At 39.5% G+C, this 18,131-nt stretch overlaps 1 protein-coding gene across 4 annotated transcripts; it reads right to left on the reverse strand.

Moving 5' to 3' along the window:
- Window positions 1-905: 905 nt before the first annotated feature.
- Window positions 906-15,593, reverse strand: zfhx2 (zinc finger homeobox 2). Of its 4 annotated transcripts, XM_058375836.1 has the most exons (6): window positions 15,490-15,593; window positions 10,530-10,688; window positions 10,251-10,311; window positions 6,070-10,133; window positions 5,397-5,498; window positions 3,800-3,937 (listed from the first exon to the last, which is right to left on the reverse strand). In XM_058375836.1, exons 1-5 carry the CDS (start codon window positions 15,493-15,495, stop codon window positions 5,412-5,414), a joined length of 4,377 nt encoding a protein of 1,458 aa, XP_058231819.1. In that variant the 5' UTR covers window positions 15,496-15,593; the 3' UTR covers window positions 3,800-3,937; window positions 5,397-5,411. The 4 variants fall into 4 exon arrangements, with proteins under 4 accessions (XP_058231816.1, XP_058231818.1, XP_058231817.1 ...); XM_058375833.1 differs by lacking the exon at window positions 5,397-5,498 and having other exon boundaries at window positions 906-3,937; XM_058375835.1 differs by lacking the exons at window positions 5,397-5,498; window positions 15,490-15,593 and adding an exon at window positions 15,099-15,378 and having other exon boundaries at window positions 906-3,937.
- Window positions 15,594-18,131: the final 2,538 nt, after the last annotated feature.

Raw genomic sequence — 18,131 nt, forward strand, 5'->3', positions numbered from 1 at the left:
AAAATAAACAAACAAACAACAGCAAATGCAAAACAACACTAATTTTATATAAATATAGATAGATAAAAAAAAAGAAGTCATCCAGTCAGTATTTTGCGTGTGAATAACTCGCATGTTAGGTCTCCTGTAATGTCACTTAGCATTTTTCGGAAATAAATAAAAATACATTTTAAAAACTAAAAATAAAGATGAGTAACTTTCACGTCCATTAGATTAGCTCGCGTCTTCTCTTGAAGTCAACGGAGTTCAGACAGATAAAAGACCCGGATGAAACCTCGGCATCTGATTGGTCCAAACCACCCAGCTGTCACGTGCTAAACATTCCAGATATACAGACATGTATGTGATTGCACTTGGGCATTTATTTATTTATTTACTTATTTATTCATTTAAATGTTTTACGACTCATTGCAAAATGCTTAAAAGCGTGGGTTTTGTTTTTTTTTTTTTTTGCAGTGAAGCTTGCACTTTGGTCAACATTTATCAAAAACAAACAAACAAATCCTGCTAGACCCAAGATAAATGTGGTTTAGATTAAAAGGAGAAATACAGAGCTCTTTAAATATAGGCATGCAATTTACAAACCATGCTTGATCAGTATAACCTTTATATATATATATATATATATATATATATATATATATATATATATATATATATATATATATATATATATATATATATATATATATATATATATAGATATATATAGTCAAGCAATGGTGAAAGGAAGAAAGAAAATTTGGAGCATCTTCCAGCAGCGGGTTAAAATGGGGTAGCATTACATTTACATAATCTTCATTTATAAAACAAACAAACAAAAAAAAAACAACCTGTAATAGCGTAAAAAATGTTAAAAGAAAAATGTTTTCGATGGTTCATTGGGTCGACAAATAAAACACCACTAAGTGAAGTTCAGTTTATTTTTCTGTATAAGAAAACAAAGGAGATTCAACACAAAAATGAAGGTACAAGTATAAGGGGGGGAAAAAAACAAACAAGCTTAAACAATATTCTAATATTTCTTAACAACACTTTCACCATCAGTTCGCAGTATACCAAGACCATCTCAATGAAGATAAAGATGCTATTAAAACCGTAATGAATTAATAATAATCAAACTGTGATAATAGTAATGAAAACAATAGCAAGTAGTAGTTATAACAAGTGATAAAGTGTTAATGGAAACCCCGAAAAAAAAAAAAAAAAAATCAAATCAGTCAAAAAGCAGGTCTCTGCGCCTCCTCTCAACTTGGAACAGTGCAACACTGTGTGATCCCATCGTTTAGCACTGTGGTTCAGTTCATGCTCAGCGAACACGAGCTACAGCTCAACACAGAGTGTTTTAAAAAATAACGGAGGTGCGTTAAAAAAAAACGCCACACGCTTCTCAATCGTCACACATCCAAGTGCTCCACTTTGTTTTTGGCTGAAATGCACACAATTATTTCAGCGGCAATATATCAAACACCTTCCTGGACTTGTTCAAAGTGTCAAGGTGTGGGAAATCCATTACAAAACACACTCTCTCTCGCTCTCTTAAAATGCTTTTTGGTTTTTTTTTTTTTTTTTTTTGTGTTTTTGTTTTTTTCCATTTGTTTGACAGAAAGCAAGAGAAAGATGATTAACTTTGGAATACCATTTCGATAATAGAGTTCCTTTTAAAAAGTTACCTTTTAGTTTTTGCATCTTGTTAAAACTATTAATAGTAACATTAATAACAATATACAACTTAAAAAAAAAATAAACATAAATGAAATGACAGTTCTCTTTAGTATTTCGTTTCCTTCAAACTCACACATTGGGTCACACTGAGTAGTTTCCATATTAACAAATAGACAAACTTGTCAAAAGAAAATAAAAAAAACCACAGAAAGTACCTCGTGGTCATGCTGGAGACACCTTGGAGAAGGAAAAAAAAGAAAAGAAAAAAAAAAAAAAAGAAAGAAAGAGTTCCAACCCAGCACAAGTACTCAGTTTGCACCCATGTAAAACACAATGAGGAAAAGGGGGTATATAAAATGACTTCTCTCCCATAAAAACCTGGTGCAAGCAGTGATTATTTGTAACACATTAGGGTTATGACAAACTGAAGAGGGAAACAAAAAAATAAAAATAATAATAATAATAAACGTGGAGAAATACAATTCATATAATTTTGCTGTTTCACAAATTCATATCAAAATCCTTTAAAATTGCGCTAGCATATAGAATTAACTTTGGCTTTTTGCACAGCGGCTAGGTCTGATCCTTTCCTGTCCATGTGTTAATAAAATACAGCGGAAGCTGGCAACACTTCAGTAAAATCTGACATACAGTAAATCACTATAATACAAACATTTATTCCAAGCAGTATGGAAACCTTAAAATATTTCAGACCTTTAAAGGAAGAAAAAGTGCTGCATGACAACCATTTGACATTTGCAGATTTAGCCAGTTGAGTTTGAAAAGGAAAAAAATAAAAATAGTATGATTGTCATGATGGCAAACAGAGGCGCTGTGGTTTCATTAACAGCCTCCTAGTGTGTGTCTGGATTCAGAGCACTTGCCAACTCCCTCGGTTTCTTAAAAAAAAAAAACCAAAACAAACAACATATACTTTATTTGTATGTGCCAATAATTGATTCATTTTATTTTTTGTTTTTACAATATATCGCAATATTATTGTGGTCATTAATGCATCACTCACTGCCTTGCATTTCAAAGGAGGCAGCACCTACTTTGTCCCCAAGATAAACTGTCTCATAGTGAAGGCAACGTAAAGACAGCGGTCTACTAAGGGCCCTTATTCCGGCCAAATCTGAAGCGGCATTGCATGTATCCCATAAATCTGTGCACTAGAGTTCTATAAAAAGCCTAAAAATGTCTGAAAGCATGTTTTCGGATTCTATATTGTGATAAGATGTGATTAAAAAAAAGCAATTGTCATGACATTTCAGTATCAGCACTTGCCTACCGTATTTACTTCCCATCAGCTATTTGTACATTTTTGATACACCCATGATCTTATTCACCTTGTGGAAAACAAAATAAAAAACTCCCAATGACGACATGTTAAAAAGCAAATAAAATCTGATTAAAATATAAGATCTCTGAATTAAAACGCCGATGCGCAACACCGTTTCTGGCTCAAGCAAAAGTAGTACCATGTACGTAATCACTGAATAACTTTTGATGAGTTTCAGGTGGTCCATTGCTAGATTTTCCCCCAAACAGCCAGAGTGTTTTGAATTAGCAAGAAAGGATAATAAACAAGCACAAAAGAAACAGATGTTTTAAAACGGAGACAAAGCAGTGAAAGACATAAAACAAGACCGTTACAACATAAGCAATTGCATGTCCAGTATAACCAATTCATTTAATTATTATTAGTGAAATGATGTGGCAACAAGTCATTGAAAGGAGTTCGGTTTAGAATCAAATCTTGCTGACATCCAAAAGTGGAGAGTTTTTTCAGGCCCACTGTGATTGGTGCAGAATTAAAAGAGCGTTAGCTTTAAAAACGAGCACCGTTGCCGATTAAAAGCATAAGAGCCTAGTGGGTCCACTTAACGAAGCAGCTCAAGTTCATTTCTTAGCTAGTGCTGCCAGCTGGTGATCTCGTAGAAGCCTGGCTCACGATACCGGCCGATCCGTTGTTAATCTGTGTTGCAGACTGACCAAAGTTAGTGGTTCTCAGAGTCGCAAGATGCCGAGGAGAGAAAACGTGGTCTCGTGCAGCGGCCCTGGACTCGAATTCTATGTTACACACATCGCATTTCCCTCTTAGTGTTTCACGAGCTGCTGGCTGACCTCCGGAAGGTAACTGAGAACTTTCCAGAACTGTCAGTTGTACTGGTTTGGGCAGAATTGGACGGTTTGCTCTGAGCGCGTTGTACTGTAGGTAAGTGCCCGAGCTGATGTCCAACTTCTTGGAAGGGTCACTGGAATTAGGAGACTGTGTAAGGGAAAATAAGAGAGAAAAGTGTGTTTAACCAGCCAACACTATTATTATTAAATATATGCATTCAAACACACGGCCAAAATAACTCCACGGCCTGACTTGAATCCCATTAAAAATTCATGAAAATTGATTTTGACAGAGCAAATTTATCAGAGGGACCTTTGTAACCTTGGGGAATTGAAAAGGACATGCAAGAAGAATGGGTCAAAATTGAACAACAATGCTGCAAAAGGCTAATTAACATCTTATGTAGACATCTAAATGCTATAATCACCAATAACAGCTTTACAAGAACGTTATAATGCTGATAATCCGAGTCCTTTTTTCCTCCTACTTTTTTGGTTATTTTTTAAAAAAACCATCTCGTGTGTTTATATACACACATTTACACCAAACAGGCATAACATTATGACCACTGACAGGTGAAGTGAATAACACTGATTATCTCCTCATCATGGCACCTGTTAGTGGGTGGGATATATTAGGCAGCGAGTGAACATTTTCTCCTCAAAGTTGATGTGTTAGAAGCAGGAAAAATGGGCAAGCGTAAGTATTTGAGCAAAGGGCCAAATTGTGATGGCTAGACGACCGGATCAGAGCATCTCCAAAACTGCAGCTCTTGTGGGGTGTTCCCAGTCTGCAGTGGTCAGTATCTAACAACCAGCAACAAGGTCACTGGCAGCCAAGGCTCATTAATGCACGTGGGGAATGAAGGCTGGCCCGTGTGATCCGATCGTGTGGCCCACGTGAAGGTGTCAGAATACACAGTGCATGACGGGTCAGGGCTGGTTTGGCAGCAAAAGGGGGACCAGCACAATATTTGGCAGGTAGACATAACGTTATGCCTGGTCAGTGTATGTGTAAATCTGGATAATATTATATATATATATATATATATATATATATATGTGTATATATGTGTATATATATATATATATATATATATATATATATATATATATATATATATATATATATATATATATATATATATACATATACATATACATATACACACACACACAATGGATATATACGCATCAACTACTTTAACAGGAACACCTGTACATCTGCTAATTTATACTGTAGCTTTCCAAGGCAGCAGCGCAAGGTATTAAAAAAAAAAAAAACCTCACTCAGATGCAGGTCAAGAGCTTCAGACTTTTTTAGTTTTCTCAGTGACTAAATGTACCATAGCTGTGATTGCCAGATGGACTAGTTCGAGTATTTAAGAAGCTGCTTATCTCGTGGGACTTGCACGGGGGTCAAGAGAGTTGCACATTCTGTGTAAACTCTCTTGAGTTTACACAGAATGGTGTGAGAAACAAAAACATTCAGTTTGCAGAAGGTTTGTGCCGGCTGAAACACCTTGCTGACTCTCAGAGGAGGATGGCAAGACTGGTCTAAGCTGACAGAAAGCCTATAGTAACTCAAACCCCACAAAATGGCGAACCTTGTGTTGGATGGGCTACAACAGCAGCAGACCACCGTGGGTTCCACTCCTGTCAGCCAAGAATAGGAATCTGGGGCCATCATGGAAACAGATTCCCTCAAACTGGCCATTTGGAGAGTAGGAAAAAAAAAGACCATGTTATTATCTGTCCAGTTTCAATGAGTCTGTGCCCATGATTACCTCTTAACAAGGCATTTCGTCCCACAGAACGGTCAAAGTTTTTTGTTTTTCGCACCAATTTGTGTATAGAGTCTGTTTTGTGTAAAATTCCCCAAGAGATGATCAGTTTCTGAAACCAGCCAGGCAACAACCACCATGCTGCAGTTCAAGTCAAAGATCACACCTTGAAGCTCTTGACCTTGTATCTGCATGATTTTATGCACTGAACTGCTGCCATATTATTAGCTCGATAACTGCATGAATTTGCAAGTGTTCCTAATAACATGGACATTAAATGGCACAAATGTGTCTGAATGCTTCTTTCCTCTCGCTGTAGACATGCATGTGAACGCTAATCACTTAGCATATAAAGAAATAAGTGGACAGGTATAGTTCAAATATAGGGACAAAATTGCTAACACTGGGTGGACAGCATGGCTAAGTTGATCAGACAAGCCTTATAATCTGTAATTACCAGTAAACATGCTTATTTAAAGTGTAAAGATGGTTTTACCAGCTTCTCTTGCTGTAGCCTCCAACGCTTCTCCTTGGCACGCGTGTTTTGGAACCAGATCTGCACCACTTTAAGTGGAAGACCAAGCTCTGTCCCAACTGCTTCACACTCTAATGCATTTGGATGGGCACAGGTCTCATAGCAAGACTGGAGAATGGACAGCTGCAGACAGTTCAGGTGTGTTCGTGGTCTTCTTGGGGTGGAGTGCTGCTGAATGTAATTGGCTTCTTTTTGGTTTTGACTGGATGGTGTTGAAGTAACCGTCATGGAAGGAGTTACGACTGAAGTTGCAGTGATGATAGGGCGTGGGGTGCTCAGGCCCAACTGTTCCCTGGACAGAGTATTGATCTTAATTTGACCCTTCTGAGACCAATAATTAATGCCATTGTGTTTCTGAGTTGCCACAGTCGGAGATTTGTTAATTGGGGTAGTGGACACTTTCGGAACCATGCGGTTTGTTGTGCCAGGGATGTGTTTTTCTTGATCTTGTCTATCCTTCTCCTCTGCCCTGTCTGGATCACTCTGTACCTCAAGCTTGGGCTTCTGAGGGTTTAGGGGAATGGCAGAGCTACTGGTCAGTATTGGAACTGTAACTATTGGGGCCACAGTTTTGGGGGCGATTTTAACCATCGTAAATGCATTCACTGCCTCACCTTTCGTCTTGAGTGCTGATGTACTGTTGGCAGTGGTAGTTGATGTCACTTCCTTTGGCCTGCTCAGACTTTGTATAGGAATTTTCTGTGGTTCTTTAACCTCCATAAGCTTTTCTGTCTTAAGGGTATCATTGCCAGGTTGTGGCTTAAGTGGGACCCAGCCAGGAGTTGTCGGGCTCGAGTTGGATTTGGGGGTACTTGAAAAAATGGGCTTCGTTAGTGGCCAAGTAAACTTAATAAGTGGTTTTCCAACAGCTGCCAATGTGCCATCACTGATGAAACGAACTTCCCCTTTACGCTCCCTAGCCCTCATATTTTGAAACCAAATCTGTACTACCTTCTTTGGCAGGTGCACCCACTCTGATATTTGTTCAAATTCATGCTTTCCTGGATTTGGGTCTTTGAAATAACATCCATAGAGCACATCCAGCTGGTCAGCCTGAATGATAGTCCTGGACCTTCTCATGTCCCTGAACCTCCTTGCATTCGTTCTTTTTTGGTCTCTTGCCTTTTCTTGTTCACTGTCTTTTAAGGAGGCATTTACTTTCTCTGCAGCCCTCATGAACACTGTGCTTGTCTTAGCCAAGCTATTATTGTTACCAATGGTAGTGTTAGAGTTTGGGATTGTAATGGCAGTATCAGGCTTAACCTGAACAACAATAAGACTCCCGTCAGCAGGGACACCAACAGTTGTAGGCCTTAATCCAAGACCATCGAGCAAAGCAGTCTTCTGTATGGATACCTTGCTGTTTGCTGAGACAGAGGCAGAGGTTGTTGAACTTTGATTTTTCCCTATACTGAGATCTAAGGCAGACTCACATTCACTGCCATTGGATATGAACGGGGTGGACTGCGCAAGAGAACCAATGGCTGCTCCATGAAGTGGGTCAGAGAAAGGAGCTTGAGTGCGAGTAATAGTTGTGGGAGTTGTAAAGGTTGCTACTTTTGCTCGATCTGCTTCCGAAACACCAACACCAACAACAGATGACGGAACCGAGAGGACATAGGGACTGAATAACTGAGTCGGAAATTGGGCCAACGAAAGGGAAAGAGGCAAGGGATGCAAGATTCCAGCTGGAAGACCTTGATGGTCAACTGCAACTGAAAGTGGAGTGGGAGGATCAGCTTGTGCCTCTAACTGAAGATCAAGATCAGCATCATGCCTCTCCTTTTTGCATTCTGATTCCTCCTTATCTATCTCCCGCTTTCTCTTTTTATTTTTTGCACCCTGATCTTCATCTTCATCTTCAGCATCTGAAAGGAAGACTGTAGTGGAGCGGAGAACCTTTCCTCCACCACTAGACCTTTCCCCTGATGTTTCTATTTGTGAAGGCTGTTTAACTGGGCTACTTGGCTCTTCTTTCACTGAACTGCTTTGGCTCTCCTCATCAGTTACAATAACAGAAGTGTAGAATTCTTCATTTTCTGAGTCAGAGGTTAAGCACAAGTCCCCTTGGTTTTGGCTATATACTCGTTCTTTGTGCTTCTCAGAGTTGTTAGAGAGATCCATCGCATGGCTACTTGCAGCTGATGGACTCTGTCCATATTCGGTTTCATCTATCATTAGAGCACCTTCATCATCTTCAATGCTTCCTTCTATTTCATCATGCTCCATTCCTTCTGCACTCTGTCTCTCTTTGGCACGGCGTGCATCGACCAGCCATCTTCGTACCTCATCCTCAGTTAGCCCTACTTCCCTGCCAAGGGCTTCACAGTCCTCTTTTGGTGGAATTGCTGAATCAGCCTCGTTTCGCGACTCAATAAAGGCCCAAAGAACCTGAGACTGAAACTCGGTTAGTATTGGAGGTCCTGAGGACAAGATTGCATGAGCCTTGGCACTCTTATGCTGTGAGGACATTAAGGCAAGGTTAGTGTTGGAGGGGTTGCATTTTGCAGGGCTATGTTTTACCTCTGAACTGTTTACAGTATTTTTATCATTGTGTGTAGGAGACTGACAGGATTCAGTATGACAAGATGATGCACAACTACACTGAAGGTCCTGGCCTGCCGAGTCTTTATTTGCATCAGAACTTCTTTTTGCATTCTCTCCCAGATCCCCCTCTTCGTCCATGCTTTCCATATCCATATTATCCTTCTCTTGCTTCTTGTCATTGCATTCCATGCCCTCATCAACACCTTGATTCTCGTAGTTTAAGCTGTTGCACTCTTTTTTAACCTCTACTTTATTAATAGCGCTTTTCACAGAACCTTCATCCGTGGTCCAGGCTTCTTCAGAGGTCTGTGGCACTTGTTGATCGCAAGACTCCTGGTGCGATTCCTCAATTTTTACTTTTGTGCCTGCTCCCTTATCAGCACTACTGTCATTCTCTTCTGAAGACATCTGAGCTGCATTGGAGAGTCTAAAAGCGGCCCACTGATTTTGCAATCCACTAAGTCCTTGGGCCAAGAGAGCCTGCTGTGCTGCGCTGAGACCAAGGACCGGTACTGTTTGCTGCAAAAGTTGTTTGGGGGACTCTGAGGATGGACTCTGGGGTTGGAGTCCATTCAAGATGAGGGGCATAAGCATTTGAGGCTGGGTTATTAGATGAGGAGTTGCTGTTCCTGTTGCAGCACCTGTTCCAGCAGCAAAGAGAGAGGGGAGGATGGACTGTGGGACAGAGTTTGGACTAGAGGTTAAGAGAGTAAGAAACGCTGATACTGCCTGAGCTGAAGCCACTGGAGAAGAAAGCAATGAGGGTGCAGGCTGAGGCTTAACCTGTTCTTCATCTTTGGTTATCGCTTGAGATGCAGTCAAGCTTGCTTGGGTGACACAATTACTGGTCGTAACATAAGCTAACTGTGTGGTATTAGCCACAGTAGTGGCTGCCACGTTTGCTGCTACATTTCCATTTCCTGCATTTGTTGTGGAATTAATTGCAGCATTTCCAGCATTTCTGCTACGACTCTGATGCAATACGGACTTTAAATGACTTTCCAAAGTGATGGCATGGTTATACGAGACACGACACACTGCACACTGGTAAGGTTTGTTAGAGACGTAAGGGCGAGCGGGAATAGGGGTCGAGGACTCGCTGTCATTCCCTGCTCCTGTTCTCATCCTTTGGATATGAGTGGCTGAATTATAATGTACACTCAATGCCGATCTGGTGGGAAAGAATTCCAAACATGCGTGACACTTGAAAGGGTGGTTAACATCGCCATCAGCAGCAGCATTGCTTTTATCATTGGATTTATCATCACTGACCGAGGCTTCTGACCTTTCAGGTTGCGTAACATTATCCTGATTGGATTCCATATTACTCCAGTCATTCTCATTTCCCACTCCTCCCAATTCATCACACAATTCTTTTTCCTGGGAGGAACCATCTTGGTCAGTTACACTGGACACAGCTTCTTTTTGAGACTCCATTAAAGGTGAGTTTTCTGAACACTGCTGCTGTGATGTGCCATCTTGGGGAAAAAAAACAATAAATAAAATTGAAAGTTGGTATGTTTTTAAGTCCATTCATTTCTTTTGGTATGATCTAGTAGTAAATGCCTGCAATGAAAGATGAGGCCTAAACTTACTGATATCATTTTGTGTACCAGACTCTCTGTCTTCATCACTGGAACAGTGTTTGGGAGCCGCCTTAACAGAGTAAAATTAAAAAAGCACACTTAAGCTATAATGAATGGTACTGTATATTATTTATAGTCTTCCACAATCCAACTGGTACATAAATTATATTACATATTATGAACGTTATTAACGGTACTTTTAGGTGCTTAAAATGAATAAAATGCCACACAAATCACCCACACCACAATATTCCACACTGAAATAATGATATAAAAAAAAAAACTCACAATGTCCAGCAGCTTATCAAGGCAAGCAGGAAGCACGCTGTGTTTTTCAGCCAGGTGCAAAGCAAGACCATCCCGGTCTAATTGACCTTGTTGACACAAAGGACACAGCCACATTGACCCCCCATCGCTGTCCCCACCCATGGTCTCTCCCAGCTCCTCCTGAAATAGAAAAGACACCATTAGGTACTGGCTTCTGAAGAGTATCAATAGTTTCTTTAGTTTAGTTACATAATTTTAGTCAATTTTCCTGATTCATTTCAAGATTTGGAGTAGATCAATGGACCCACACTAAAGTCTATCACCCAGACGCACCGCTAAGTACAGGGATGTCCAATCTTATCCACAAAGGGCTGGGGTGGGTGGAGGTTTTCATTCCAATCAAGCAGGAGACACACCTGATTTCACCTGTTTGATCAGCTGATCTTGGCTTTCAACTGACTCAGGTGTGGCTTCTGCTTGGTTGGAATGAAAACCTGTATCCACACCGGCCCTTTTCGGATAAGACTGGACACCCCTGAATTAGGGAAAGGGTGGTTGTGGTGATTTCAGGTTCGAACCCCTTAGTAGTAACAGTGCTATAACAATGTTAATAAAGTCACTGTTGCTAGAAAACAAATTTAGACCAATTTATTTTTATACTATCATTATCATGTTCTATTTGGCTCACTTCCAAATACAACCACGCCCCAAAGTACACTCCTACCCTTACACTCATTAACTTGTTCCTGTGCAAGGTGTTAGATAAATGCAAAGTAAATTGTGATTCAAACTCTATATGTGGCGCGAGTAAGTATAACAACTCATAAGACATGGGAAATGGAATTACAAGTTGACATTGCTTTCATATTTTAAATTTGCCAGACATTATATATTCATGTAAACGAAAATGCCAAAAAAAAAATCACAATTTATGTATCCACAAATAGAAAAGCAACTGCAATTACAATGTGCAATGAGTTCTAAAAATAGCCCGGAAAATACTTCCGTAACATTCAGTGGAATTGTCAATAAGATTTTATTGCAACGTTATTAAAAATCTCTAAAAATCACTCTAGCTGCTCTTTTGCATCCGCCCAAAATGTATAAGCACATCGCAAACCTCAAGTCAATTTCACAGATCAAGTAAATGGTCATGACGCACCAGAATATAGTTCACTGCTAACACCCAACACCTTTCTGAATTTCTGTACAATATTTTGTAAATTCATTCAGGCTTTGAGGTTCGTCATGTGTACTTATCCAGGCAGTAGAAGTAAAGATGCAGCTTCTGAACACTAACAGACAAATGAATACAGATGAAGATAACCAGACCTAATATTTACCAATTTTCAAAGCACAAGATCACAATTTGACTAAAACACCCTGTCACTGTAATACTTTACTGCAACTTAAAATGCTCCTGTCCCATGTTTTGACTGCTCAGAGACCTATATAATGCCATGGTAAGCTTGTTGAGAGTCACTCTCCAAAAGTATTGGAACGGCAAGGCTGCTGCTTCTTCTGCTCAACACTGGAGCTCAAAAGAAGAATATGGAAATGATGACACTCAGTTCAGAGGTTCTCAGAAATTATTCATTTCCTGTTTTTTTTGTTTTTTTTTTACATCTCGATGTGTTCAACAGCATAGAACATGACACCTTTTGTTTGAACCCACCCTTTGTTCAAGTTAATCAAATATATTGGAACATGTGACTGGCAGGTGTTTTTGAGTTGCCCAGGCGTGCCCTGTTTAACAATAAATAGATCTGAGTGAGTAGGCTTGGTTTAAGCCCTGGGTTTTACCTGTGAAGAATATAACAGAGACCAGAGAACTGTTTATGGGAGGAAAAAAAGTGGAAAAACTTGAGCCACAGCTCAAGCAAATACAACTTGGAATGTCCTGAAGAAGAAAAATCACTAGTGTACTAAACACCAGATCAATCACCTCAGCAAAAAAAAAAAACCCTAACAGCAGCAGTTGATAAACATTGTGAGAACTGTGAGTAAAAACCAAACAGTGACATCACTAACAACCGCCACAGATCAGGAGTGAAGATATTGCAATCTGCTGTTCGAAGACAACTTTGAGAGCAGAGATAGTGAGAGATACGAGATATTGTTGAGACAATACCGAAAAAGACGCAGTAAAAATCAGAAAGCCAAACTGGAAGTTGCAAAAACAGTACAGAGCCACAAAAGTCCTGGAAACAAAATTGACCATTACCAAAGTCATGGAAAGCCCAAAATGTGGAGAAAGTGGAGAAAGAAAGGATCGCTCGTGATCCAAAACAATGTCATCAGCTCATCAGTCAAGCACAGTGGAGTAGTGTCATGGCTTGGGCTTGCATGGCAACTTCTGGAGCAGTCTTGCTGATTTTTATTGATGATGGATCTCATGACGGTGGCAGCAGAACGAATTCAGAAGTCTACAGAAACACTGTAGCTGCCAGTTTACAGAGAAATGCATCAAGATAATGACCCAACAAAACAATGCACTTTATCGGTGAGAAAAATGGGAAGCTTAAATTTAATAATTTGGATTATCTGCGAATCAAATGTAAGAAACATGAAAGTATCAGGCTGGACCGTGCTTATTAACTGCTGTGTACGGAGTTGTCCTAGCTTATCTAGGACTGTGTATTGCATAGTTATGGTCATATTTAGCCATCTTTCCTGCACATTATCACAAACATCACTTAATAGGGGGATGTTCATGAATCTGTCAGATGCATCAGTAGTTGCATGTACATTTAATCTAATAGAATTACAACGAGGATCAATTAGCTCGTTATAACAACGTGCTATAACGATTATGATCATCATGACCCTCTTTGCTAATAAGACGTATATTAACAAGACAAAATGAGGTTTATCATGCATCAAGAAATCCAAATACTGTTAAAAGAGCTCTGCGACTGGAGACTCCTTCCCTTGTTATTCTCTGTTAACTAACTAGCTCTCTTACTACCTAACTCTTAGGCTTAGAAACAGTTGAAATAAAACCGCATTAGTCAGAAACATAACCGTGTGCCTCGTGAATTCAACGCCGCTGTGGTATCAACGCAACACAGCATTGTTACCAACCCCTATAGGGGTTCGGTGTGGAACCCTACAGCGCGTTTCCCTATAGGAAAGGATGCCAAGTAGAACCTTCAGTTACCAAATGAATCCATGAAGAATTATTTTCCTCAGAAGAATACTGGAGGAAATGTGGTCAATTATCTGCCACCTACTGATTGGTGTAATTAATAACCCATTAAAACGAGATGGTAAGGAGGTCAAGGTAAAGCTGGGGCAAAAAATACAACATTGTATACACACACATGTACAGTATAATAAGCTAGATGCCTAACCATTGCTTCATATGTCTGCAAATAAACAAGTAAATCCCTATATAAATAAATAAATGGTCTATATTTATACTGCTAAGGACAACGCAGTGGAACTTGTCAATATTACACAATCCACCCCAACAGCTTAATTAACAGCATGGAAATGACTTAAAAAGATTCGCTAAGCATTATATAATGAGATTATCATTGATGGCAATTGCAAAGGAGATGAAAAACTCATCGTGATGATTTTGCTGCAGTGTAATGTCGCTTTAAAATAAATAAATAAACAAAAACAACACTCGTCGTCTGAAGATCATTTAAATAATCAGCAAACTGAAAATATTCATTCGGAATTAATTAAGCGCAGTTTCGTATCCATTTCCATGCGATGTAATTGAGACATTTCGGTGTATGATGCAACTATTTAAGGAAATGCCAATAGTGTCCATTTGCAGTGGTCTATCCGCTACGCCAATTAGCTTTCGTGCTACACACACAGTTTGTCCTGCACGCCTAAATAAAAGTACTCGGAACTCACCCAAGTACAGCAGAGCCCACAAAAATGATACCTACGAAACAATCCGTGGAATCCAGATGTATTTAAGAGTCCCGGGGCGTCCGTTATCTCCGGATAATTTTTTTAATTAAGCCACAGCCTCATTAGCAAGAACCAATTGGCAGGGTTAGCTATCCTGGCTAGCTAACACTCCAATTAGCTCGATTATCACGAAACCTAACGTTTAAAGCTCAGTCATTCTGCTCTGTTTCGGACCCTGGTCGATTCCAACTTTAATCGAGCCTGGGATAATTTCATTACGATACCGCGATTTGGGTCAAAGAAGCAAAATTCGCCTGCCACCTCACCTAGCCATCTAGGAAAACTAAACAAAATTGGCTAGCTAACTAATTATGCATCGCTTATCAAGCTGCGAGACGCGTCTTTTAACTTAAATTAAAGCTCGAACTTGAAGCACAAGCGGACAAATTGCACAGCGAGCTGGGATATGCCTCGGCTTTGTACCGAAAAAACAGAGTCAAAGTCCAAATGCATTAATTGAATTTTCGTAAATAGGCTTTTCTCCCCTTCTCATTTAAAGCCACGGCCTTGATTAGTGTCCTTATCCGCAGATTGTAGCCTGTTGGTGGGGGACGCAGTGCACACCGCCCGCCGGAAACTGAGGCCTACACCGACTAAAGCTGTTTAATTAATGCCTTTAGAGAGTCCTCTAACAGACGTGGATAAATTTAAACATACCCGCTGATCGCCCTTCTTTACACCGCTTAACAAATCCGAACCGTGCCCTTCGCTACCTAACTTCGTCCACCGACAACATAATTAGTGACAAACACAACTATTTATTTCTTTTTCTTGATCATCGCCGTGCTCCATCATTGACGCCCGAATAATCAACGGCGTGCTACGGGGGGGGGAAAAAGAGCTACGAAGCAGAAAAGTTTGCCATTTAGCAGAGCCGAAATCCAACTAAAAGACACACTGAAAGAATTCAACACGCTATACAGCAATTAGTCGAAGATTATTATTTTTTCCTCCCCGGCGCAATCAAGTCGACAACACCCCGGATCTTTGCTTAATTCAGCCATAACGTGGTTTAATTAACACTAAAGCAATTAGTGAAAGCGTTTACCTGCATGGTGACGACTCACTGCAGCGCTTCCTGTCGCTCTACAACACTGAAAAGTTTTTCTTCTCTCTCTCTCCCTCTCCCTCTCTCTCTCTCTCTCTCTCTCCCACCCTGTAGTAAACACACAACAGCACCCCCCAAAGCCCACACACGTTAACCAAGACGCATTTTCACCCACAGCCACAGTGATTAACTGAACTGATAAACACATTAAACAATGTGCAGTTTTAACACCCTGCCTTTATTTATTTATTTATTTTATTACCGCAGAGAACCTCGACTATCTTCATCTGATTGGTTTTAATGCTCTCGATTTATTTTCTTTGACGGGCTGTACATTCATATAAATCTGTGTGATTTTGAATTCCTTCCTTTTAATCCATTATTCAGTCTATATTAACAGCTTACACAGCAACTTGTGTGGTTAGACATAATCTAAGGCCAATAAGAAATAATAATAATTAAAAACAAACAAACAAAACAAAAATGTTATCTATCAAAGAAAGTTGCTTATGTAATCGTATATATATTTATATAAGCATATATACACCGACCAGTGCTTAACATTGTGAGCATTATAACCTAATATGGTGCTGCCAAAACAACCCTGACTCAGTGTATTCGGACACCTTTCTATCAGAACCAGCATTAACTAGCTCGTCTGTTGGATCGGATCACATCACATGTGCACCAGTGAGCCTTGGCTTAGCCATGACCCTGTCGCCGGTTCACCACTGTTCCTTCCTTGGACCACTTTTGATAGATACTGACCACTGCAGACCGGGAACACCCCACAAGAGCTGCAGTTTTGGAGATGCTCTGATCCAGTGGTCTAGCCATCACAATTTGGCCCTTGTCAAACTCGCTCAAATCCTTACACTTGTCCATTTTTCCTGCTTCTAACACATCAACTTTGAGGAGAAAATGTTCTACTTGCTGCCTAATATATCCCACCCACTAACAGGCGCCATGATGAGGAGATCATCAGTGTTACTCACTTCACCTCTCAGTGGTTATAACGTTATGCCTGATCGGTGTATAATGTGAGAGAGTCACTTACTTATTATTTACAGAAGGTAGGTGTTAAGTAGAGAATTAAATACAGCAGAGAGTAAAAGAGAGCTGCTATAAGCTGTAAGTGATGACAGACATTTACCTGTCTTGCTGATGTTCAACAAAATTTAATATATACACTTATATTGCCAAAAGTTTTGGGACACTCCTCCAAATCATTGAATTCAGGGGTTGGGCTCGGCCCCTTAGTTCCAGTGAAAGGAACTCTTAATGCTTCAGCTTCATACCAAGGCATTTTGGACAATTTTATGCTCCCAACTTTGTGGGAACAGTTTGGGGATGACCCCTTTCTGTTTCAACATGACTGCACACCAGTGCACAAAGCAAGGTCCATAAATACATGGATGAGTGAGTTTGGTGTGGACTGTCCTGCACAGAGTCCTGACCTCAACCTGATAGAACACCTTTGGGATGAATTAAAGTGGAGACTGTGAGCCAGGCCTTCTCGTCCAGCATCAGTGCCTGACCTCACAAATGCATTTCAAGTGGAATGGTCAAAAATTCCCATAAACACAATCCTAAACCTTGTGGAAAGCCTTCCCAGAAGAATTGAAGCTGTTATAACTGCAAAGGGTGGGAGAACTCCATATTAAATTCATGTGCATGTAAAGGCAGACGTCCCAAAACTGTCGGCAATATATAACTCCAAATGGTTAAAAATCACAACATATCATTGAGCGTTAAATGGAAAATTGTAACTTTTGTCATATAGTATAAGAGGAATAAAACACACTGACTCATTCTCATTTATCTATCAGACTGTCATATATTATTTTCCTGTTGAATTTCATTCCTTACATATTCCACAATGATTGTATAAAACAGAACAATTTAATAACATCTTAAATACAGTTTATATTATACTGTCTTCTATTGTATTTCACAATAGAAAATTGTGATTAATACTGATCTATTTATGCCCTACTGATGCCAAGATCTATGCAGAGCCTAAATATACAAAAAAATTAATAAAGTATAATATTTTATGTTTGTGTCTGTACATAATCTACATTATTGTAAATTATGTGCCTCTTTATGTATGTATGTATGTATGTATCTATCTATCTATCTATCTATCTATCTATCTATCTATCTATCTATCTATCTATCTATCTATCTATTATCCAAAAGTAGATAGATAGATAAAGAGACACAGTTTTTGATGTTTTTTTATTAGTTATGGAGTGTTTACAAAATGTTGTTTTACTTAAACGTTTATAGCATATAAATCATTTATTATGCCTCAGAATGTTAGAATAATGTTTACACACATGATAAGTACTAAGATTGTTAAAAGAAACAAAATATATAACATTTTCTGAACCAATGCAGGGTGGCTGAGAGCCTGGAGCCTATCAGTGGACTCAGGGCAGTGGACGCTCTGGACAGGGTGCCAGTCCATTACATAGCACTATTACACATTGTACAGATACTGGTGCAAATGACCCAGATTTATTTATTTATTTATTTATTTGCCCTACCAGTCGTTTTGACAAACGTTGAGCTTTAGAGCAACTTAAAGAAAAAATGCATTTGTTCAGTCAGAGGTGAACTTTTATATTGAAATTCTT

Source organism: Hemibagrus wyckioides, linkage group LG23 (genome assembly GCF_019097595.1).
Source record: "Hemibagrus wyckioides isolate EC202008001 linkage group LG23, SWU_Hwy_1.0, whole genome shotgun sequence".
NCBI lineage: Eukaryota > Metazoa > Chordata > Actinopteri > Siluriformes > Bagridae > Hemibagrus > Hemibagrus wyckioides.

Bases quoted from the DNA above. Each gene is read 5' to 3' on its own strand.
- zfhx2 (XM_058375833.1), bottom strand. The intron at 10,134-10,250 runs GTAAGTTTAGGC...TTTTTCCCCAAG, and splicing joins TGGTACACAAAATGATATCA to ATGGCACATCACAGCAGCAG. The intron at 3,938-6,069 runs GTAAAACCATCT...TCCCTTACACAG, and splicing joins GGCTACAGCAAGAGAAGCTG to TCTCCTAATTCCAGTGACCC.